The sequence below is a fragment of the Pleurodeles waltl genome, chromosome 9, assembly GCF_031143425.1.
Source record: "Pleurodeles waltl isolate 20211129_DDA chromosome 9, aPleWal1.hap1.20221129, whole genome shotgun sequence".
NCBI classification, from domain to species: domain Eukaryota; kingdom Metazoa; phylum Chordata; class Amphibia; order Caudata; family Salamandridae; genus Pleurodeles; species Pleurodeles waltl.
In genome coordinates this window covers 435,322,774-435,348,321 of record NC_090448.1, presented here as the reverse complement: position 1 = coordinate 435,348,321, position 25,548 = coordinate 435,322,774, and the positions used below count along the sequence as shown (strand labels likewise).

Genomic DNA, 25,548 nt, shown 5'->3' with positions numbered 1-25,548 from the left:
GAAACGTTTACTTTATTTAATGTTTTGTTTTATTGTACAATTTGTTATTTTATAGTTTCTTTTGAAATGTATTTAGTTGTATTTAATAAAGAATTAGCTTTATGCACTGTAATTGTTGAATTATGCTTTGATTACAATCAGATATGTAAGTAACTGTTAAAAACCGAACTGTTCCACCCCTACCTGGACAGGAAAGAACCAGAAGCAGTTTGCAAGATGGAATTCAGCACAGCAATCCTGTCACTCCTAATCCTTTGCTTATCCTGTCTGATTCTTCTTCGCATTAGAAGAGAGCGGAAAAAGCGAGCGCAGATGCCACCCGGTCCATCTCCACTACCTCTTATAGGCAACTTGTTGCGCGTGAACATAAAAGATATGGTAACGTCGCTCAATGCAGTAAGTCACATTCAATATAATGGGATTTTCTTGTTTACCCTGGATAGTATGACACTAAAAATAATTTCAGTTTCACTGTAGCACTTAAAACATCTGGGATCGGGAGCATTTCAAGATACCTAAAATCAGTATATTGAGCCATTTGATCACTATGTTGAGTATGTTGCATCTGCCTCTTCCTTCCCCTAGTCTATATTGATACAGGCCAAAATAATTTAATAAGTTTTATGTTCAGGCTGTATAAGTAGCTAAGTCTCCCTCTGTAGGCATGTAACTTGGTCATAAAAAGATAACACTGCTATGCAGTCGTGAGTAGTGGATGGTTGGGGAGCAAAAAGCATGAGATGTCTGGGAAGGCGGGATATTTGACTAATATGTGATTGTCACTTCCTGGTGGTGATCTGAATATGACAGGAATCCAGCTTGCAATGCATGAAGCCACTTAGCGTTAAAAAATCCTATGATTTTCTGAAATAAAGGGTTTTGTCCTGCTAAATAGCTTTTTTGTAGTTACTAAATCCATTTTGTGATTCGGGAAAATTGTAGCCAGATCACAAAATGGGTTTAGAAATATATACCGAATTACAATTTGGAAGGCGTTTCCTTTCCAAATTGCATTTTGGAATGCTATGTATCAATAATTTGCCAGTGCAATTTAAATCATAAACTATTTACTTCACAAATGTTTTCCTCACCAAAGGTGGTAAACAGAGGTGATAAAGTTCCCATGGGACATCTTTCCTTCGAAAACGTAAAAAAGTTAACGTTTATGTGGGAGTGAACAGCACTTTTCAACACAAATATTTAAATGTAGTCAAAGGTACAGTGAATGGTCTGCTGACAGGAAGACCTCAGAATGTGAACAAGCAGGCCACTGACCTTGGTCTGGCATTCAGTTGGAGTGGGCAATTTGCCACCCACCTCACGATTAGCAGTGAGGAAGGACGAATTGTGACCCATTGCAAATGGTGATTTTGCGAACCGACACCTAACAATATATAGAGCCTGATTTATGAAAGGTTTGCGCCGCCTTTGCATCATTTTTTCACGTAAAAGCGGAGCAAATTCACAAAATAAAATTGTATTTTGTCAATTTGCGCCGCTTTTGCGTAAAAAAATGACGCAAAGGCGGTGCACTCTTTTCATAAATCATAGGTCGGTATAAAATATCAGAATCAAGTCATAAAAAGTCAGTGCACAATCACTGCATGTCAATTCTTAGAACACCTGGCCTGGAATCTCTTACTCTGGCGATACACAGGGTAACTCACTACCGTCTTCTCTGACCAACTTCAACAAGTATAACTATAAACTTTCTCAGCCAATAGGAACATATTTTTTGACATTGCCCATATTTTTCAAGCATTAAGGGGCATATTTATACTCCGTTTGCGCCGAATTTGCGTCGTTTTTTTCGACGCAAATTCAACGCAAAACTAACTCCATATTTATACTTTGGCGTTAGACACGTCTAGCACCAAAGTTCATGGAATTAGCGTCATTTTTTTGCGTGAACACCTTCCTTGCGTTAATGATATGCAAGGTAGGCGTTCCCGTCTTAAAAAATGACTCCGATGCTATTGCGTCGGATTTATACTCCTGGGCAAAAATGAGGCCCGGGAGTGGGCGGGTCTAAAAAACCCGCATTTGCGCCGGATTTTAGCGCCTAGGTCAGGGCAGGCGTTAAGGGACCTGTGGGCTCAGAATGAGCCCAGAGGTGCCCTCCCCTGCCCCCAGGGACACCCCCTGCCACCCTTGCCCACCCCAGGAGGACACCCAAGGATGGAGGGACCCACCCCAGGGACATTAAGGTAAGTCCAGGTAAGTATTTAAAAAAAAAAAAAATTGTGGCATAGGGGGGCCTGATTTGTGCCCCCCTACATGCCACTATGCCCAATGACCATGCCCAGGGGACAGAAGTCCCCTGGGCATGGCCATTGGGCAAGGGGGCATGACTCCTGTCTTTGCTAAGACAGGAGTCATTTCAATGGGGGATGGGCGTCGTAAAAAAATGGCGCAAATCGGGTTAAGACGATTTTTTTGCCTCAGCCTGACTTGCCCCATTTTTAGACGCCCAAAACGCAATTTTTCCCTACGCCGGCGCTGCCTGGTGTACGTGTTTTTTTTTCACGCACACCAGGCAGCGCCGGTCGGCTAACGCCGGCTAACGCCATTCAATAAATACGGCGCCCGCATGGCGCTTCAGAATGGCGTTAGTCGGCGCTAATTTTTGGGGCGCAAAACTGCGTTAGCGCAGTTTTGCGTCAAAAAGTATAAATATGGCCCTAAATAAGCAAGCTGAAGAAGTTAACTTAATACATTGTGCTACAATAAAAAAGTAAGATTGTGTTCACACTTTGATTTATATCCAAAATTGATCACGTCAACTTGCTGCCTGTTGACAGTTCCAAGCATCATCTAATCTAACTCAAGATCGTGAACATTACATTCAGACTTAGTTTCGATAGGAAAAACAGGGACTCACCTTTGTCTCACAGCTTTCACTGCCTATCCATCAGGCAGCACACAAACATCAAGAGCCACTGGCCTGATTTATAAATTCTAGTCAGAATTTGTCCCTTTGCTTAATTTTTAAAACAAGCATTGACAAGGGCGATGGGTCTGTTTTTGCTCGGAGCGTTGGTAAAAGGAATGTGGGAGTCCAAATGATAGGAACAAACAGAATATGAGGACACAGGTTTGGAGAGGACAGAGGATGGCACATGGCACAGGATGGCGAAACACACTGTATGTAGAGAGAACAGTACAGAAGAAGTGAGGAGAAGATCAGAGAGAGAACTTGCAGACAAAAAGCAGAAATCAGAGAAAGAGAATTATTGGTTTTAATATAAAATCAAAGATTGCAAGATGGGACTTGGACCAAATAGTAGAGGACAGGAAGAGAGAAGCAGAGGATGAGAAAGAACGAAATTTTGCAGGAGAGCGAGAGTGAGGGATGTAGTAGATTGCAGCGTGGGAAAGGGCACACAAAGCTGGGACTAGACGATGAGAAAGAGTATATTATGGCAGGATTCATGCAGTGATAGATGGGAGAGGATAGGATGGATGGGAGCCTGGAATTTGCAAAGGCACAGAAGGGAGAGCACAGAATGAGACAGCTAGCATAACAAAAAATGGTGAGAGACTCTTTGTCTTAGTGAGAGAATGAGAATGGGAATGAGTACATGTGGCATGGGCGAGAGAACAAGATAGATAAATGCAGAAAATATATGAAACGGGGATGGGAAGAGCGCATCGTTGGTAGCATGCAAAGCGAAAATGCCTCACCAGAATGAGAGAGCACAGGATGAGAGCACAGAGGATCGATCAGAACAGTGAATCAGAAAGAGCAAGAGATGGGAGAGTGTAGGATGATATTCGGCTCGATAAAGGAGAAAAATGAGAATAACAGTAAGTCAGTTGAACGCAGTAAATGATCATGAGAGGGAAAAGGATGAGGGCGCACTGGATGGAAGAGAGATCGATGCTACAGAGCACAAAATGGCTGAAGCACATCAAGAAAGAGAACACATTAAAGAGACATAGAACCAGGGAGCATCGAATGAGGGACTGTAAGATGCAATGAATTGGTTTGAGAGAAACCACATTGTGGAGAACGTGAGATAAGAGAGCATAAGAAGACAGGGAATAGTATTAAGGTAGAAGATGGAAGGGGCAGTATTTAGGAAATCTGAAACCATGGAAATGGCTAGAAAGACTATATTCTGCTACTTGGGTTACAGTTAGTATGATATAGTCCAGGTGGACAATAAACTGGATCTATCAGGATACTGAACTCAGCAATATTATACATCTAGGCAGCATGTTTAGGAGATACATCGGTTTCTATACATGCAGTGGATGAACTTGGTAGGTTAGCTAGTACTGTAGGCCAGAAGGAGGTTATGATTGCAGTTTTCTTTTAACAAGGAGCAAGACTCCAGCAAGTGCATTGGTGGAATGAACCATGACTGATGGCAAGTTTGTAGGGTGCGTTAACAGTGTGTCCTTTAGTCCTATCGCTCAAGCTGGAGGGCTGAATAATAGGTGTATAGAGGATCTCTGGTGTGGCCCTCACTAGGAGGAGACTAATGTTTGTAGAATAAAGGACTCACTGATGATGACAGTTAGTGGATATTATGGTTACAGGCTGGAGCCACTCAAAGCTGCTTCAAGTACTTTTAGCCTAAGGAAAAAGGGCAACCCTAAAGGTAACTCATTTTCCAAAGAATCATGACCTTCTCTGGGTTCATTTCTCATCATCATGTTTTGATTAGACTTTGGGGGTCATTCTAACTCTGGCGGGCGGCGGAGGCCGCCTGCCAGAGTTCCCCCCTCCAGAATACCGCACCGCGGTCAGAAGACCGCTGCGGTTATTCTGTGTTTCCCGCTGGGCTGGCGGGCGACCGCCAGGAGGCCGCCCGCCAGCCCAGCGGGAAACCCCTTCCCACGAGGAAGCCGGCTCCGAATGGAGCCGGCAGAGTGGGAAGGTGCGACGGGTGCAGTTGCACCCGTCGCGAATTTCAGTGTCTGCACAGCAGACACTGAAATTCTTTGTGGGGCCCTCTTACGGGGGCCCCTGCAGTGCCCATGCCATTGGCATGGGCACTGCAGGGGCCCCCAGGGGCCCCACGACACCCCATACCGCCATCCTGTTCCTGGCGGGCGAACCGCCAGGAACAGGATGGCGGTATGGGGTGTCTGAATCCCCGTGGCGGCGCAGCAAGCTGCGCCGCCATGGAGGATTCAGCAGGGCAGCGGAAAACCGGCGGGAGACCTCTCCGCCGCGGTCAGAATGCCCTGCGGGGCACCGCCAGCCTGTTGGCGGTGCTCCCGCCGACCCTGGCCCCGGCGGTCAAGGACCGCCGGGGTCAGAATGACCCCCTTTATGTCTTATGGAAAAGCACATTTCTAACAGCGGCCTTGAACTGAGATGGTAACCTGGCAGGTGATAGCTCCCTGTCAAGAAATCAGATTCTTCTGACTCATGGGTGTGTCTCTCTGAACATTTTTAAACAGGAATGAAGATGTGTGTTGCAACCATCAGGAGGGATGGGGTTCTAGCAGGTTGGTAGTGAGAGAGGGACACTTGTCTGAACCACTGCTGGAGGCTCCAAATCTTCGTGTTAGCCCCCCAACAGTTGTCAATATTGAGATCCTCATACCTGTACATGGAGGAGGGGAGTAATTGTGGAGATGGTGAGGAATGAGGGAAAAATGAAAGAGGATGCAGGCAGGTGCTCCAATTAGCAAATGTTATTCGGGAAGAGAAAAAAAACAAAGTACTAAAAAGACTGCATCAAAGTTGTTGACAATGAATAACTAGAAATAAAGCATTAATATGAAAATGCACATGTTGACATTGCTATTTCCTGCAAGCATATCACATGAAACCATCTTAACATGATGGAGGCATTACAACGTGGCATTCAAGGACGAAAGGTGATCTAAGCCTGTGGTTTCTTTCCAGGTTTAAGTAACTAGGTGCAAACTTTGCAAAAAAATCTAAACTTTCCTAAAATTCTCTTATTGACAAATTCTGTGTTGAGATCCATAATGTTTGGATCATCCCCAAACATTTTGCATTCAGTCCTTACATTTTTTGTCAAATTTGTTTTTGTTGGCCTTAGGACTGCACACTTTACCACTGCTAACCATTGATAAAGTGCTTGTGCTCTCTCCTCTAAACATGTTAAAATAGTTATATACTCAATTGGCATGTTTAATTTACTTGTAAGTCCCTAGCAAAGAGGTGCTATGTGTACCCAAGGCCAGTAAATGAATTGTTACTAGTGGGCCTGCAGGACCGGTTGTGCCACCCACTAAAGGAGCCCTTTAAACATATGTCAGACGTGCCATTGCAGCCTGTATATGTATTTCTAAACTGCCATGTTGACCTGGTAAAAAGACCTGTGGCCAGGCCCAAACCTTCTTCTTTTATACACTGAAACAACTTCAAGGGTAGGGTTTGGACATCCCAGAGTGCAAGGCGAAGTGTATTTAAAATGTAGGACATTTACTTTGTAAATTTACATGTCCTGGTGGTGAAACACTCGTAATTTAATTTTCACTACTGCAAGGCCTACCCCTCCAATAGGATAAATTGGAGTTACATTATGAAATTTATTAAGTGATAATTTCCAAATGGAGCAGGTAACCAGGTTAATTTTGGTGTCTTTGGAATTGCAATGAAAAGTCCTCTCTCATGGTGAAGTCAGATTTTAAATTGCAGTTTGGAAAATGCCACCTTTTCCACTCTTAGCAATTTAGTGCCTGTAGCTTGTCTCTGGGTCACATGACTTGGTGTAGTTGACAGTTGGGCTGTGTGTAATCCTCCTACATTGCCACACATAATAGAGAGTTCAGGTGTGCCTGGATGGGCCATCAATGGCAGGATGGGAGGGCAGAGCTCGGCACAGCCTTACTTACACTTGAATAGTCTGTCTCCTACCTCCACACAAAGGGCCACATAGCCTCTATAGTTAGTCTGGAGCTAGGGTAGGAAAGACAGGATGCCCGTACTGCAAGAGGAAACCTCTAGATGCTTCGCCCACTTCCAAGGAAGGCCCAAGTATAAATATTGGATCTCAGACACCAACTCTTCAGTACACTTCTGGAGCTGTGGAAACTCTGCCAGGAAGAAAGGCTGCTGTGTTCTTAAATGGACTGCCACTCTGCTGGACTTCTGCTCTGAATAACTGCTGCTCTGTTGACCTGCTGTCTGCTGCCCTCTTGCCTAGGTAAGAAGGACTGAATCTTCATCTGTTGAACCTAGAATGCCAGACTAACTCAAAGGACTAGTTGGCTGGCCTCCTGACTAGAGCCTCAGGGACAGAAGGCATCAACAACCTGAACCCAGTGCCTGGACTGGACTCTGCCACCTGTGAGTCTTGCCTTTGGAAGTGGTGCCTCCCCAGTCCTCAATCCTTGGAAGTGGGCCTGAAGGTGCTCTGCGCATCTGTGGATCTAGCAGAACAGACACAACTCCCCTGCTGTAAAGCACAATCCTGAGCTGAACCAGCTGAGCGCCTTTGCTGCGGGAATCTCTGAAATAAAGAGCTCCACATCAACTGCCGCTGTGTGAAGCTTCTCTGATGCAGGCCCTTGCATCGCAAATCTCTAATCTACACAAGGCTCGAGACAACGCAGGTTCTCGTATCGCAGCCTCACAGCTTCTCGCAAGCAACACATCTCCTTGACTGCGGGATGCATCTTCAACGACGAACTTCGAAGTGCTAACCATCATTGACAGGAGCTTTGATAATGATGTAGGACCTCATATCGCAGCTTCACAGCGCCTCGGAACCAACACATTGCCTCAGCTGGGAGATGCACCACAAAGTGGGACCTTGCAATGCTCCACAACCGGGATCTAGGGTACTGTCTTTCCGTTGGCCTCATGAGTCACTGTATTCGGCCCACACTCCATCGCAATCGGCCTGAAGTTGTGACTTTGTCCCGTTCCAGCAAAACTATATTATGCAGTTTGGTGCTATTTTTACTGAAATCTGGAAGACTGCATATCTCCAGTTCTACAGATTAGATTTTTGTTGTTTTGGTCTTGAAATACCTTCTATTTTTCCAAATTAGTGTGGGGTTTTTCTTGTGTTGTGTTTTCACTTTATTAATGTTTGGTGTGCTGCATAAATACTTTACATATTGCTTCTATGTAAAGTCTGACTGCTCTGTGCCAAGCTACCAGAGGTTTGAGTGCAGGTTAATTTGGGGTTTGCGTGTGCCTCACTCTGACAACGCTTGTGGTTGCTGCTTGAGTGGGATTTCACCCAACTCAACCACTAACCAATTTCTCACAAGACCAAAGTCTTAAATTGCATGCATCCTCAATGTTCTGCAATAAAGGAAAATAGTAAAAAAAGGTTTCAGGCAGGATTACAAAGCACAGTTTGGACCATTTGCTACCTGGCAATAGGAACTAAGGGCCAGATGTAGCAAAACGGCAATTTGCGACTTGCAAATTGCGAGTCCCTGCGACTCGCAATTTGCAAGTCGCAAATTGCTATGCAGTACGGTGTCTCAGACACCGACTGCGACTCGCTATGGGGTCGCAATGACCCACCTCATGAATATTCATGCGGCCCCATAGCGAGTATAGGCACTCGCTAACATGGAGGCCTGCTGTCATCAGCAGACCTCCATGTTCGTGACTGCTTGAACAATAAAGCAGTTTTTTTTTTTTTAAGTGTAGCCCGTTTTTCTTACAGGAAAATGAGCTGCACTTAAAAAAAAACCGAAACCTTTAGTTTCGGAATTTTTTCAGGGCAGGGAGTGGTCCCTTGCACCACTCCCTGCCCTGAAAAAATATTTGTGGGTCCAGTCACAAACTGGAAGGGGTCCCATGGGGACCCCTTCCAATTTGCGAGTGGGTTACCATCCACTTGAAGTGGATGGTAACTGCGATGCTGTGCTGCTTTACTCTTCAGAATATCAAAACTATGCACTTCAGGATATTTTAAGGCACAATGTAAAGCAATCACTCTCAAACACCTTCGTAAGTAGAATAATCAAGTTTATTTAAGGGGCAAGTTCTCAGCTAGCAAAACTAAACCACACTAATATATATATATATACATCAGGAGAATAACATGAGAATAATGATAAAGATATAAGCACTCTGTGAATAATTGCAAGAGTAAGTGCATATAATAGAAGCACACACAATATACCTCAATGCTCAATAGCATGAAAATGACTGCAAGAATAAGTGCATATTACGCGCGCACACACAATATACTTCAATGCTCAATAGCATGAAAATGACTGCAAGAATAAGTACATATTACGCGCGCACACACAATACACTTAATAAATTGAAAAGCTTCACCGAAAAGAGCGTCTGCATCCCTCCGCCGTACACAAAGCTGGGGAACCCAAATCAGCTGACACAGGGAGCCTCTGTTCGGGACAATCAGTCCTCCTGGCGTTGCGTCCAACCCAGAAGAGAGTTCCTAAACCAGCCCATCCAGGCCCCCAACTTTTATAGTATTTACTAACGCCCAGGAGTCTTTTCTAGAAAAAGACCCCCTCCTTTACAAATTGTGCAATCGGCGGTACCTTGTTCACCCTTCGAGACGTCTCCTCAGAACGGGCCAAGTTCCCAGGAGAGGACTCCAAGGTGAAGCTTGCATTCCTCCTTGTGTACAGGCGCATCCCCCTGTTGTTCTAACTGATAGCTCGTGGAATGTAAATAGCGCCCTTCGTACCAGGCAGATGGAGCGAAGTTGAGCAGAAAAACACCCCACCCTTCAGCTTGCCGAAGCTTGTGGAAAAACACAGAACAGTGCCTTACGCACCGAACCAGACTCGACAAAATGGAGTCGTGAACCAAAATGGAAGCGAAGGCCAATGAAAGCAGAGGCCAATGGTCCACACTCTGCACCACTGTTTACCTTGCACGTAGTGCTGCCGCATGCACGTAGTGTATGTAGCAATACATTTCCACCCTTGGACCATTTGGCCAACTTACAACTAAGTATATCCTATAAGCTGAAATGGCAATGCTCTTGCGCGAAACTGAGATAGAAGGTTAGGCACACACTGAATACAACAACATAATGAAATTAAAATAACTGTTATGATAATGATTACACCAAAGATATAACGCAGTTGGCCTAAATTAGGCAGCCATCCAAAAGCCCAATCCCACCACCCCTTGTCAACATCCTGCTGCACCCCCTTCACCAACTTATGCAGGGCCTCTATGTGGGAGTTGATTGATATGGAGTGGTCGGATAAATTGAAGCAACATAATCCTTCAAAATCACTGCAGCCATGGTTGTGTTTAAGCAGTAAATAATCAATAGCAGCGCGATTCTGCAAAGCAGCTCTTCTAATTCCCTGTACATCTAATAACAGCTCAGCTAAGGCAGCTGATGTATAGTTAATATTCTTGACTAATAAACATGCAAGTTTATTAATAACTCTGGTATTATATACTGCAAGTCCTGGCACCCCTACGATAGAACTAGCTAAACTAACATATTCTGTTTTGGACAGCAATGAAATTTCAGAATCACAGTCCGTAGGTAATTGAATAGTGTCTCTGGTATAGCGAGGGTGTAGAGCAGTATCCATAGGAAACATGAGAAAGCCTAAACGTGACCAGGCACAAGGCCCTCCGGTTAGATTGGCTGGAATATAAGTAAAAGAAAGATTACCACAAGAAAAGAGCCAACCTTTAGGCAACTTAACATTTTGAATGTGGCTGGCAGCAGGCACCACATGTTGGCAAAACATCGAATTATTTACATTCAAACAGGTTAGGTCAGTCCGTGAGTGGCACAACGTCCGTTGTGCAGCAGTTAAGTTTTTGTCTCTTTTCTCCAATCTGAGCTGAGCACATTTACCTATTTTCATAGGATCACAGGTCAATGAATAGCAAACATCCCCACTTGAGATGTTAAACGTGAGTATAGATGTCATGTTCCTCCACAACCGCCTGCCCACCTCCGGGCAATGACGGCAGTACTCATAGAGTGACAGATGGGAGCGAACGTCACTCACATCCACCATTCCATCCTGGTTTGTATTCTTAAAGATGTGTAATAATACAGCAGCAGGAGTGGGCACTGCCACTAGACAAGTGGTAATCAAATCTTGAACGCTTTGCATGTTACTCATACAGAAGTGAGATATATTCAGCACTTCCTGCGCTAGATGAATCCAAACATTGTTCGGTTGATGCAGCAGCGTTGGCATCTGCGGCTGACGGTTGAATTTTTGGGCTATGAGCCCCTCCCGCTCCCCGGTGGAGTCTCCCGAACGGGCTCCATACACCACACTCATGGCACAGGCACTCCACAGGATGATCTGAAAAGAACAAAGGACAAAACACGTATTATCATTCTCGCAGATAGCATTTGTCAGCGGGAACATGTTCCCATTTGTCTTGACCAGGTCGCATAACTACCAGGACATTGTCTGGTCCAGTGGCGATGACATCAGCGGGTTGAGGAGGGTTATTTGGGGATTCAATCCACACTTTGGCCCCTGGGTTCTTGTCAGTAGATCCGAACCCTCCTTTGCCTCTCACAGTGAGAAGAGCTGGGGCGCTCCCCTTCTTAACAACACCTCCATAAACCGGCATAATGACAATTTGGGCAACGCGATCACCAGGTTGCACCACTAGGTCTGTGTCACCACTGTTCAAGAGAATGACTTTCAACTCGCCTTGGTAGTCTGCATCTATCACGCCTCCTAAAACTTGGATGCCCCTCAAGGCAAGCCCAGATCGAGGGGCGATCAGACCGTAATGCTCAGGGGGAATCTGAATTCCCACCCCAGTTTCAATCAGAGTGATGTCTCTAGGTTTCAGTCGATGCATGTGTAAAGCATGTAAGTCAAGTCCTGCAGATTCTGGTGTAGCTCGATATGGGGCCAAAGCTCCTGGAGCTGTTTCCCAATACACAATGGTATTGCTCGTTGTAAACGGATTAATCTGTAAAGCAGGTGTGAGCATTCTCATGAGAGGTGTCTCAGCATTTGTAAGGGGTCGGTTGTTCAAAATTTGCAAAGCATCATACAAATTATCTCTCCACCCCTTCAGTATCCCATCATTCAGTTTACGCAATTGTTCTTTCAGCAACCCATTCATTCTCTCAATCAGTCCCGCTGCTTGGGGGTAGTAAGGTATGTGAAAAATCCACTCAATATTGCGTTGTGCACAATAGTCCTGCACTAGTCTGCCCTTGAAGTGGCTGGCGTTATCACTTTGAATCTGGAGTGGCACTCCATAGTACAGAATCAACAGATCTAGTGTTTTCAGGGTGCTCTGCTGAGTTGCGCGCTTGCAGGGAAAGGCTATGAGATAACCAGAGTAAGTGTCTACCACAGTGCAGGCATACTGACACCCTCTGCTCACTGGCATTGGTCCAATGTAATCAATCTGCCAAATCTGTCCTGGCAATTTACCTCTACCTAGCTGGCCTCTCACCACCTGTGGGACCGGTCTGTGCTGTGCATGCTGACAAATGGGACATTCAATGATCGCTGTTTTAATCAAATCTAGGGGAAGATGCATCCCTCTAATCTCAGCCCACCTGTGAGTAGCCTTTTCTCCAAGATGTCCGCATTTCTGGTGTGCCCATTTAGCCATTCCCACCAAATCAGAACTCTGCGCCTCCACTTCAGCCTCTTGAATCTTGGCTCGATCGTCTGCAAGACAATTGAACCATCGGTCTAATGAATCAGTTGGACAGTGAGCGTCCACATGATAGACAGTCACGGTGCTTTGAGGTAACATTTCCCAGATCTCCTGCCATAACTCCTTCCCCCATACCTCTTTGTTATGGATTTTGTACTGATGTGCATGCCACGTGGGAAGCCAAGTAGCTAACCCATTGGCGGTAGACCAGGAATCTGTATAAATGTGACATTTTCCGGGTAGCTCCTGTTTTAAAGCCTGATACACGGCATAAAGCTCTGCATACTGGCTACTTTTTCCCTGTCCTGTAGTTGTCAAAAGCTTCTTGGTAACAGGATTATAGGACACTGCCTTCCAGTGCCTTTTCGCTCCAACATATTTTGCTGAACCATCTGTGAACCACACATGTTTTTTGTCATCTGCAGACAAGTCTGCGAACGGCTGGCCCCACCCTACTGGGGATTCACACACTGAAGGTACATCATGCAACATTTCGGAATTCTCCACTGGAGCCTGCGCTACCTGCTCATGCAAAACGGCGGTCCGTTTTGGACCCGCTCGTGCCCTGTCCTGGACATACCATTTCCATTTTATAATGCTGGCTTCTTGCGCATGTCCAATTCTATGAGTTTTTGGGGAACTCATCACCCACTGCATGATGGGAATTTCAGGCCTTAAAATCACATTGTGTCCCAGTGTAATTGGCTCAGTATCAACCAGGGCCCAATAGCAGGCCAGCAGCTGCTTCTCAAAGGGAGTATACCGCTCTCCTGCCTCAGGTAACTTCTTTGTCCAAAATCCCAGGGGCACCCTCTTTCTTCCTTGTTTTTGCCATAAACTCCAATTGGCATACTGCCCCTGGACTGTCACATTCAACTCAATGTCTCCCTCTCGAATCGGCCATAAATCCAAAGCATGCTGTATGGCGTCTTTCGCCAATTCAAACGCGCGCTGCTCCTGCTCTCCCCATTCAAACGCATTTTTCTTTCGTGTAACTTTGTACAATGGGGCCAAAATCTGAGACAAATGGGGTATATGTTGTCTCCAATACCCGAATAGTCCAATAAAACTCTGGGCTTCCTTCCGATTTCGCGGTACTGCGAATTCCTTAATCTTTTGTTTCACTTTTGGCAACACTTCTCTGTGTCCCTGATTCCACTGAATGCCCAAAAATTTCACGCTCTGAGACGGTCCCTGCACTTTCTCGGGGTTAATCTCCCACCCTTGATTCTGCAAATGTTCCACCACCCTGTCTAGCTGAATTTGCACCTGTTCTTGCGTCTCTCCCTGCATCATCACGTCATCTATATAGTGGGAAATTTGCACTCCAGGAACCACTGGTACTTCATCCAAATGCTCTGCCACCAACCGGTGTCAGATAGTGGGGCTATGTAAATACCCCATGGGTAATCTACAGAAGGTGTACTGACGCCCCGCCCATTGGAATGCCAGCTGAGGCTGGCTCTCAGTAGCTATTGGTATCGTAAAGAAGGCATTGGCAATGTCAATGGTTGCATACCAAGTCCCACTGTGTTTCTGTATGTTCTCAATCAAGGTAATGGTGTCTGGGACCGCTGCAGTCAGAGGAGGTGTATGTTTATTCAATTGGCGATAATCAATGCAAATCCTCCAACTGTTATCACTTTTACGAACAGGCCAGAGGGCATTATTCCACGCAGTGGTGATGGGAACTATTACCCCGGCCACTAGTAAATCATGTATAGTCTGGCTAATCTCCTCATGTCCTCCCGGTATTCTGTACTGTTTCATTTGAATCACCTTAGTAGCTTGGGGAAGTGTTACCGGAGGAATCTTCAACAGCCCCACCCTTGCGGCGGCTATTGATATAAATCTTTTGGAACCAAATTGATAACATCCATCTTCCAAATGTAGGGTCATCCCTTTCAAAATGTCAGTTCCAATAATGTATTCGGGAATGGGCACAATCAGGACAGTGTATTCTCTCTTTGGAAGTGCCCCTATTTTCATGGGAACCACTATCTGCACTGCCGGGGTTTCTTTTCCGCCCAATCCCGTAATGGTAAAGTACTGTCCCCTGAATTTTCTTGGATTGCCATGAATCAAAGTGGCCTCCGCTCCGGTGTCAACGAGGGCTCGAACTTTTTGAACATTTCCACGTTTCCAATAAATTTCTACTTTGACATGAGGTCTGTTATCTTTGCGAGCCCATCCCTGCACCGGAGTTTGGCCTGTTTCCTAATCTATTTTCACTCTGCGCACATCAGAGTCTGCCCAAGTCAAATCTGGATACAGTTTGCGGTAATTCTCAGGGAACTCCTCCTCCCTGTCTCTGCTTCGCAACCTCTCTGAGCTTACCAGCTCCCTCTCCCACTCTCTTCCTCGAGTTTTCCCAGAACCTGTCAGTTCCCGGTCTCTCTCCCTGCTCCGGGTTCCCTCTGCGCTTCGGTGCTCTTCCTCCCAATTTCCGTCCTCTGGGGATCTCTCTCTACTGTGGGGTTTTCTCCCTCTCTCTCCCTTTTCACTCTCACGCTCCTCCCCTCCTGCCTTTCTCTGGTTCACCACTTTGTTATCCTTCTTGTTCCCTTTCCTACTCCCCTCCTTTTTATCCAAACCGCGTTTGCGGTACATTTCCCACATGTCCTTGGTGCTTATCCCATCAATTTTATTCCTGGTCACCCCATCTCGCATCAAGGCCTGAAACATGTCTCGCCTTGTCACCCTGTTGTTATCAGTACGATTCTCAGACAGTGAATTCCTCTCTGGCTTAGCCCATTCTCCTAAATCACTTAACTCATGCACCGCTTCTACCACCTGAGACAATGGGTTACCTGTCTGATTAATTAACAAAGTCATGATGACATGCTTATATGCAGGAGGAGCGGCCCTAATCAGCCGGTTTCGCACAGACACACTTAAAATTCCATTCATCAAATCATGGGCATTACCCATAAAGATAGCTGTTTTCATCCCTTCTTCCTTCAATCTCTGTACTGCATCTCTCAAAGTATACCAAGGTTTATCATTAGGCGGCCAGTCTGACTCTGTCGGATACTTCTGAGCACACCCTTGCGCAGCTAGCTCTAACAAATTGGTCATGGGACCATTCCCTGGATAGGTTCTAAACTCATTTTGAATAACCGGGTCAGTACTTAACATACAAAGCCTCGGGGCGTCGCCGTGATCCAATTGGACCCCCTGGCCCCCCATATCGTGCACCCGCACCAACCACGTAAGCAATGTTTCCCCAGACCTCTGTCGAAATCTGTCTATCACATCACTTAGTTCTTGCTGTGTATAATCCTCCAGGGCATCCAACATCACCCCTCCAGGATTAGCTGGGCTATGCTGTAACTTTCGCCGATATATGGGCTGCGCACGGACAACATTCCTGCGCTCTGTCTTCTCCTGTCTAACATCTTGGCAGTCATCGCCCCCGGACCCATCTGAAAAATCAGATGTATCCCAGATGTTTCCATCCCAAAATTCAGGGTCAAAGGCTAATCCTGCCTGAGAGATAGCTAAATGCACCTTCTTTTTATTAACTTTCCCTCTTCGTTTCTTGTGTTTATATTTAGCTACGCTAACCGCCGTTCTCTCCGCAACCAGTTGGTACATTTCCAACTTATCACTTAATAATTTATTTTGACAAGCTAGCATGGTAGAGGAATTTCGGGCTTCCACTAACTCCTTCTCCAGCTGCTCGTGGTCTTTTTGTAACTGTAAAAATTTTTCATACAACTTTCGGTACGCAGAAAGCAAGATCCAGCCTCGCCTCCCCAACGCACAAACCTCCCTTCCCTTGTCAATTGAAACTTTCCGTAAACAAATAAGAAGATCTTCAGGTTCCACATTTAACATACATGCATTCCAATTTTCACACAAACCAGCACAACGTGACCATTCCTGAGCTAAAAGTTTATATGGAGCGGTTTCCCACCCCGGTATTTCTATGTCTGGATTTGCTACATGAGAACCTGCTTTTGAGCTCGCTTTGATCTTATTAAGCATTTTCCCTTTTTTTTTTTTTCGAATCCTGCAAACGACTACGCCAATTTGTGCTGCTTTACTCTTCAGAATATCAAAACTATGCACTTCAGGATATTTTAAGGCACAATGTAAAGCAATCACTCTCAAACACCTTCGTAAGTAGAATAATCAAGTTTATTTAAGGGGCAAGTTCTCAGCTAGCAAAACTAAACCACACTAATATATATATATATACATCAGGAGAATAACATGAGAATAATGATAAAGATATAAGCACTCTGTGAATAATTGCAAGAGTAAGTGCATATAATAGAAGCACACACAATATACCTCAATGCTCAATAGCATGAAAATGACTGCAAGAATAAGTGCATATTACGCGCGCACACACAATATACTTCAATGCTCAATAGCATGAAAATGACTGCAAGAATAAGTACATATTACGCGCGCACACACAATACACTTAATAAATTGAAAAGCTTCACCGAAAAGAGCGTCTGCATCCCTCCGCCGTACACAAAGCTGGGGAACCCAAATCAGCTGACACAGGGAGCCTCTGTTCGGGACAATCAGTCCTCCTGGCGTTGCGTCCAACCCAGAAGAGAGTTCCTAAACCAGGCCATCCAGGCCCCCAACTTTTATAGTATTTACTAACGCCCAGGAGTCTTTTCTAGAAAAAGACCCCCTCCTTTACAAATTGTGCAATCGGCGGTACCTTGTTCACCCTTCGAGACGTCTCCTCAGAACGGGCCAAGTTCCCAGGAGAGGACTCCAAGGTGAAGCTTGCATTCCTCCTTGTGTACAGGCGCATCCCCCTGTTGTTCTAACTGATAGCTCGTGGAATGTAAATAGCGCCCTTCGTACCAGGCAGATGGAGCGAAGTTGAGCAGAAAAACACCCCACCCTTCAGCTTGCCGAAGCTTGTGGAAAAACACAGAACAGTGCCTTACGCACCGAACCAGACTCGACAAAATGGAGTCGTGAACCAAAATGGAAGCGAAGGCCAATGAAAGCAGAGGCCAATGGTCCACACTCTGCACCACTGTTTACCTTGCACGTAGTGCTGCCGCATGCACGTAGTGTATGTAGCAATACAGATGCCAATTGCGACCGCGTACGCGGTCGCAAATGGTATTGCATCCCACTGCGAGTCGCAAATAGGAAGGGAACACCCCTTCCTATTTGCGAGTCGGAAATGCATGTTGTGAGTCGGTTCCGACTCGCAAAATGCATTTCTGCATAGGAAACTGCGTTTTGCGACTCGCAAATGGCTAATTTTGCCGTTTGCGAGTCGCAAACAGTTTCCTACATCTGGCCCTAAGTTGTCTTTGCTTTCTTTCTAGCAGTTCAAGGTCTGCTATGTTTTTCCAGGAGAAGCCTAAATCATTCGGATTTAGGATGCCATACTGACCCCTGGCCTAATAGTATGAGTGAATCAAAGTAGTTTACCAATGTGTCTATTTCCCCTCAAATTAGTAACTACTGCTACGTTTATTACTCTTTTTCTGTGATATTGCTTAAATTAAAAAGGATCTGCCATTTACAAATTCAACTTTTCTAATATCACTCCTTGACGTCACTAATTTGTGGTAGAAAATATGGAATGATTCCCTTGGTCCAAGTTTATTCCAAGTTTATTCATGCTTGCTTTTGACAAATAAAAAAGGAACCCATAGGTCGTATCATTCAGTATTATGCCAAACCTTGCAAATGCTTGCTTCACAGTGTTGTGCGTAGGGGATCATGTTTGCCCCGCTTAGCCTGGCACTTGGCATTACGGTAGTATTAGTAGTTTAGCGTAGTGTAGCTACTCTTAGATGGTGAAACTAAACAGTCTCAAGTGGGACTCAATCATAGATCTGCATAATATTGGAGAGATTGCATGAGAGGGTGAAGAAATATCAATTGTTCAAAAGATGCTTGCCACCTATATTTAAAAGAAGATAGAGAACTGGGGAAGATAGATGTTGAGAACCAAAATGGGGCCTATTAAAGATGTGTTATGTTAAAAATATGTTTTAGCAACTTATTGTGAGAATTGACTACCTTACAATAAACAAGACTCAAAAATTATTAAATCAGAAGTTGTTACGTTTAACGTTTAATACACATTTTCTCATAGTCTGGTAAATAAAGCCTCTGTAAAATTTTTCACCATATGAATACTTTGAACTTGGCAAATTTATAACCAAGTGAGTACATTATGGGGGTCATTCCTACCCTGGCAGTCCGAGACCGCCAGGGTAGGGGACGGAGGAAGCACCGCCAACAGGCTGGCGGTGCTTCAGGGGCTATTCTGACCACGGCGGTAAAGCCGCGGTCAGAAAAGGGAAGCCAGCGGTTTCCCGCCGGCTTCCCGCTGCCCCAGGGAATCCTCCACTGCAAGCAGCGCCGCCATGGGGATTCCGACCCCCTTCCCGCCAGCCTGGTTCTGGTGGTTTTCACCGCCAGGACCTGGCTGGCGGGAACGGGTGTCGTGGGGCCCCTGGGGGCCCCTGCAGTGCCCATGCCACTGGCCTGGGCACTGCAGGGGCCCCCTAACAGGGCCCCACATTGATTTTCAGTGTCTGCTTGGCAGACACTGAAAATCGCGACGGGTGCAACTGCACCCGGCGCACACCAGCAACTCCACCGGCTCCATTCGGAACCGTCATCCTCGCTGCTGGTGCTTTCCCGCTGGGCGGGCAGGCGGCCTTTTGGCGGTCGCTCGCCCGCCCAGCGGGAAAGTCAGAATTACCGCGGCGGTCATTTGACCGCGCTGCGGTATTCTGGCGGGGGAACTTTGGTGGGCGGCCTCCGCCGCCCGCCGAAGTTAGAATGACCCCCTATGTATGGTAAATTTATCACCATAGGGACATTCTTTATATGTTTAAATTAAATATAACCTTGTTATTGTATGAATACTTTTATTTGATGGGTATCTGATTCTCATCATATCTGCAGTCTGTTTCCTTAATCGATATAACACGGGTTCCCAGGAAACATGTTCTCGATCCAACCATGAAATCATCTCTTTGATGTATTGTACCACTTCACAATTTTGTACGTCTCTTTACTTTGTCTGCAATGTATGGGCCATCTACAAGCCCGCAATAAATATGGTTCATCTTTGACAGTTTAGTGAGAAATACTGCTCTGTTTACACCATTTACTTGGGCCCCACTCCCTCAGTGGTGCTGAACGACTACTCATCAGTGAAAGAGGCTCTGATTGATCAAGGAGAAGACTTCAGTGGCCGAGGAGATGTACCTATATTCTTCAGGTTCACCCAAGGAAATGGTAAGAGTCTGTTGAAAGAATATCTAGGAACAATCACCATTTTAAACAAAATATTTTTCTGTAATGCTGAAGTGTAAAGTTTAAGATATGTTGCTCTGCTCCAAATGGTAAACAATAAGATAGTGAAATTGTTTAGGGAATAATGCTTATATGCAGGTTTGTGAGAGGAGGTGTCTTTATGAACTTGAATGAGGATATCTCCAAATGGATATACTTCTTTAGAGAGGTCACTGCACAGTCTGAGTAGTAAAAAACGGAGGAGTTCACCTGAGGCACATTCAGGAGGCAGGAAGGAAATGTGATGGAACATTAAAAGAGGTGATCAACACAAACACAGAACCACATTACGAGTGTTCTTTTTTAAAGTAATCTCATAGCTTTCACCTGGTGCAAGCAAGAGAAGTTTCTGGATGGAATGGCTGGAAAAACAAGCAGGGATGAGCAGTGTAAATCAGTTTCCCGTATGCTATCACCAAAAAGTGATGCGAGCCATTATGTCCTTCATTCAAACCTAATGTGATTCCCAATGATAGTATTCTGGGGAATACGATGGGCCATTTGTAATCAGAAAATCGGGTGCTGCGCCGTCGCACCCTTCTTCAAGCTGCACAGACTCAAAAGCGCCAGTTGACAAAATCAAATATTTAAATCCAACTTTAATCCAAATAAGCAGTTTTATTCCAACTTGCTTTTACATCGTAGTTACCCATGAAGAAGGGCATAATGCCCAAAATGCATTGGGTGAAGATTTCTACAGTATAGTTTCCTAGGATGAATTATGTATTCCGACACGCTGTTGAAAAAGGCCTTGATGGGCATTTCCTCTGCGTTAAAAGTTGAAAATCATTCTGCCTTCATTGTTAATTTGAGAATTCTCATGATAAACTAGGAACAAAATGGATTACTTGGATTAAAATTGGATTTAAATATTTGATTTAGCTGATTTGTGCTTTTGAGGCTGTGCAGCTAGAAGCAGGGTGCAACTGTGCAGCAGCCATTATTTTTAATGTTATACAGGTGCTACTAAGGCAGAGCACCACTCCAAGCTTGCACGACAAATCTTTACCTTGAGCATCGCTGAGTACCATAGAACTTTGAGCTTTATGAGGAGTGCACCCTATGTTCATTTTGGATCATTTGTAACCAGGACACAGAAGCATTGCATCAAACTACACAAAATATGTTTGGAACAGACTTACATGGAGTCAAAGGAATTATTGCTATATTACAACTATGGACAAGCTTACTTTGAACGAGTGATATTAGAGGATATTAGAGAGAAAACATTCAAGTAAAAAAGAACATTAGTCTTGTACTTGTCAGAGAAATATGTCATGTTAAAATGTTCAACATTCAAAATGTGAACAGGAGCCCAATGGGGTAAGGAGATGGAAGAAGATGCTTGTAAGTAGAATTAAGCCAAGAGCCAACATACATATCTGTTCAATTAAGACTAAGTACATGTATACTAGGTAAAAAGGATAAAGAACAGGAAAGCAAAAGGGCTTCTCTTGATATTGCTAACCAAAGAGCATTAGGCGAGAAGAGGTATCTAGAGAGAATTTCTATGCCCTCAAAACATTAGAAATCTGACAAAATGGACCTTAAGGGCTTTGTAGAATATGTTTCTAGTAAGCAAACTAGAAGAAAAACTTTAACTAGAATACAACCTTGACTGGAGAAACCTCTGAGAAAGTAGTAAACTTATATGAGGGCTGTGTAAGTACTCTTAAACCAAAGATTACAATCGTAGAGAGCAAGGCAATGAATCATGGAACAGGAGCAGCTTAGTGAGAGAAAGAGAGAGCTTAATGGGTGTGGTGAAATAAGTGGATTTGCCAGCCTTGGAAAGATCTGATGCACAGGAAACAGAGCAGAGATAATTGGTGTCATGTGAACAGATGTGTTCACATCAATGATTCAATGGCTATGTAATGGAACCCTGAGACACTGAAACGTTGGCTTGGGAAGGTTGTTGCTGCTTCTGTTTAATCCATGCCAAAAGAGATCAACGGGATTTAGCGCTAAGCTGCATACATATTATCTAACACCCTACTTATCAAATCATTTACTTACAGAGCAAACCAGTATTGCTGGAGGTCAGATTACAGTGTGACTGTTTTCCTAAGTCTAATGAGCAGTGTTGCTTCGCCTGGGTCTCATGATTGGAATGTGTAGTGCATTTTTCCATTAGTCTGGTGGCATGCAAAACCTGCCTAACCGATGTAATTGATGGTTGTTACCTTGCACTATGAGCTCCTCCTCCAGCTATTTCAGCCCTGTGAGCACAGAATGCCCTGGTTTGCAACTGACTCCTATTGCATTTTCTTGTGCTCTATGTTCCTGCTGCTGTTACTACAGGCTTGTCCTTTGATTCGGTTTCTCTTTTTCTCTGAACCCATTGTCCTGTTTTTAGCTATTTGTAGTATCTGTTTATAGTTTTCCTGCTTTACTGTTCTGTGTTAGCCATAGTTCATAGTCTCCTTTTTCTGTTCCTTGTTTTCCTGCATCTGTGTTCCAGTGTTAGCTATAGTTCATAGTCTCCTGTTTCTGTTCCTTGTTTTCCTGAAGCTTTGTTACAGTCTCCTGTCTGCACTCTTCTTGATCTGCCCTGTTATATGTAGACTCCCTGCCTTGTATTTTGTATTTCTGTTTTTCTACGTATTCCGTTATACTGTGTTTGAGTCCAGAGCTTTCCTAGCCTTGTCCTCAGAATTTCAGTCCTCTTTATGACCTTGATTCAAGCCGTGCTTTGCCTGAGCCGAGGTTCTATTTTAGTGTTCCTTGTTCTGTTTCCTGTTGTTCTGTCTTGTATTGTTATCCTGAGTTTCATTGACTTAAAAGGCTGGCAGGTAGATTCAAAGACTTGTGCATTTGGCACAGAGAACTACCCAACGCACCTTCCCCATGGGAGTTGCTGGGTGTCTCCCAGAACTCTGTACACCTGTCTGCCCTGGGACTTCTGAGGAAGCACCCAAATACCCCTTCCAAATTAATAAATGTTCTGGTGAGAGAATAAACATAACAGCTATTTTTTGTGTAGCTTATTACATGTACCATATGCTCTTTGTAAATATTTAAACTGAATTTATTCAGTGTTTCATTACAGTACAATACCTGGATGAATTTGAAATAGAGGGATGACAAACATTTAGATTACAATCCGTATTGCCATTCCCTCTCTGTATTAAACATAATACAACAGGATCAAAATAGATATTAAGAGTTAACTGGTGTGGCACAGCCCACACACATAGGGCCAGATTTACAAGAAAGTGGCGCATCAGCTGTGATGCGCCACTTTTCTTGCGCCCCCACTAATAACACCATGTGTGCTTCATATTTGCAATATGTCACACCATGGCGCATGCTAGGAAAATAGCGTCAAAATGTATAATGCTGTTGTGGTACTTTGCAGGATTAGCACCATAGATTGTGGCACTATCCATTCAAAGTAAAGGGAAGCCCATTGAAAGTAATGGGTGCGTCATTTTAACACCTGCTTTTACGCTAAAAATGGCGCAGTGAAATGTTGTAAATTTCACTGAGCCATTTTTACGGGCCTCCTTGTGGGGGGACACCCACTTTGCGTACAATATGAATGTCGCTGGCATAATATGGCACAAAGTGGCGCAATGCAAGCATTGTGCCACTATGTATATATGGTGAAGGAGAATGGCCTACTTAACGTCACATTAGCGTGAAACGAATGATGTTAGTGTGGTGTTAAAAGGCGTTAGGACCTTGTAAATATGGCCCATAGTATCCTGTCTCATCAGTATTTATCTCCATGCACACTAAAAAGCAAAGATATGAAATTCACGATTGCTTTGCCCTGTACAGAGGCCAGACTGGCCTTTCTGTTCAACAAAGCGTTTGCCCAGTGGGGTGGAGGCCCCAGATGCTGGATTTTGGGGAATGGGATGCTCCTGGTGCATCCCTCACTTTCCCCAGGTCCCCAATGGTAATTGCAACAGACATAGGGAGGTTTCAAGAGGGGCGGCTCCTCCCAAATGGACGAGGAGCTTTGCCCACCAGGCCAAGAGCTGGAGATGAAAAAGAAATCGATAGTTACCCTATTGTTAAATTTTTCATCTGCTGGAGATGAAAAATAACTCAATAGTTACCCTATTGTTTTATTTGTTATCTGCTGGCTCAGCCAGCAGTGAAGGGAGAGGCGGGGCTGGGCCTCGGGATGGAGAGTGGAGTGCACCTAAGTGCGCATGTTTATATGGCCGGCCAACTTAGGCCGGCCAAACACACATGCACACTCAGGTTTCTCCAGCCTTGCTGTGTTGAACAGCTGGGCTGGAGAAACTGCACAGGCCCCAGGGTTGTGTCTGAGCGGCAGTGTAAGCCACTCAGACCAATCCTGGCACTGCTTTCATGCTATGTTTAGCATTAAAGCATCACCAGGATTGTTGGGGAGCCTGGGCCTGTGGCCCAGTGAAAGTTGGGACACCACAAGAAGAGAAGCGACAAGTGAGGCAGCAGGAGTTGGCGGGAAATGTTAGATTTTTATTGTCTATATTTTTTTCTTCTTGTTCTCCCCCATCGTTCTCCCACCCTTGCCATTTGCGGCGGCCGCCACTAGGTTTCAAGAGAGAGATAGAGAGAGGAAAGAGGAAGGTAGAAAGAAAGAGATGAGAGAGTGGAAAGAGAATGAAAAGGAACGGTTAATAGAGAATGAGTGGATGGAAAGAGAGAGAATGCAGGAGATGAACGAAGAGCATTTTTGCCAGGCTTCTTTGGTTCCCCAATCTGGCCCTGCCAGCACAGAGAAATAGAGTGCATCCAGCTATTCAAAAGCTGCTTTATTGTGTTCAAAAACGTATTATAACGTATTATGTGGCGGTTTACTTAAAAAACACACAGAGAACGGAAGCCATTAAATTGAGCAAGTTAGTGAACATACTTCACATTATGTCAAATGTAAGTGGCTGTGACAAAGGCGCCAAAACTTCTCAGTTATAAAAAACTAATTTTGCCTTTAAAATATAAGATACAAAAATGCAGAGAGATCATTGATTTGTATCACCATATATGCCTTAAAAAAATAGCGACCATCTATTCCACTCACACAGTAGGCATTGTAAAACGTTCAAGGGGGCGCAGGTATTTGCAACATATACCCAACTGACACTATGCCACGCTTTATGCACAGATGTTGTAGGTTAGGGGAAAACATATGATTCGACACCCAAGGTAGACGTCGAATAATAATCTGCTGACACGTACACCTTCAGAACATTCCATTAGGGACATATACAAACAGGACCTCCCACCTGTGTGCTGCAGTTGTATAGCCCAGTTATAAGAACGCAATTTGGACAGCTTGTCGGCCTCTTTTATTATTTGTCTGCATAACCTACAAGTTAATGATGGTCTTCTTATTCAGCAAAACCACTAAACATAGGGCTTTGTTGAATTTGTGACGCGGGGAACACAGCATTTGAAAGAACACTATGTTAAAAATACACAGTAGGTTGAGAAGTAAACTCATATAAATTATTGAAACGTGTCCAGTCAAGGGTAAAAGTAAGATGCCCACTTCTTGAGCGTAGTCTTGAAATTTGACATTACACAAGGTTTTCGGGGAAAGCCGCACTCAATGCCATTAATGAGCCCAAATATTTAAATCCCAGATTGACCCAGATACAAATACCAGTCACACTAGTAAACAGCACAAATTTGTACATTTCTAATTTCCACTAATTAATCCATTTGACCACAGAAAGGGG

General features: G+C 44.6%; 1 protein-coding gene across 1 annotated transcript in view; it reads left to right on the top strand.

The window, feature by feature from the left end:
- The first annotated feature begins 216 nt into the window (after positions 1 to 216).
- Positions 217 to 25,548, top strand: part of LOC138259481 (cytochrome P450 2F5-like) — a 228,646-nt gene continuing 203,314 nt past the window's right edge. Inside the window, exons 1-2 of the mRNA XM_069207251.1 lie at positions 217 to 396; positions 19,645 to 19,807. Coding sequence (XP_069063352.1) covers positions 217 to 396; positions 19,645 to 19,807 — 343 coding nt within the window. The remainder of the gene's footprint in view (positions 397 to 19,644; positions 19,808 to 25,548) is intronic.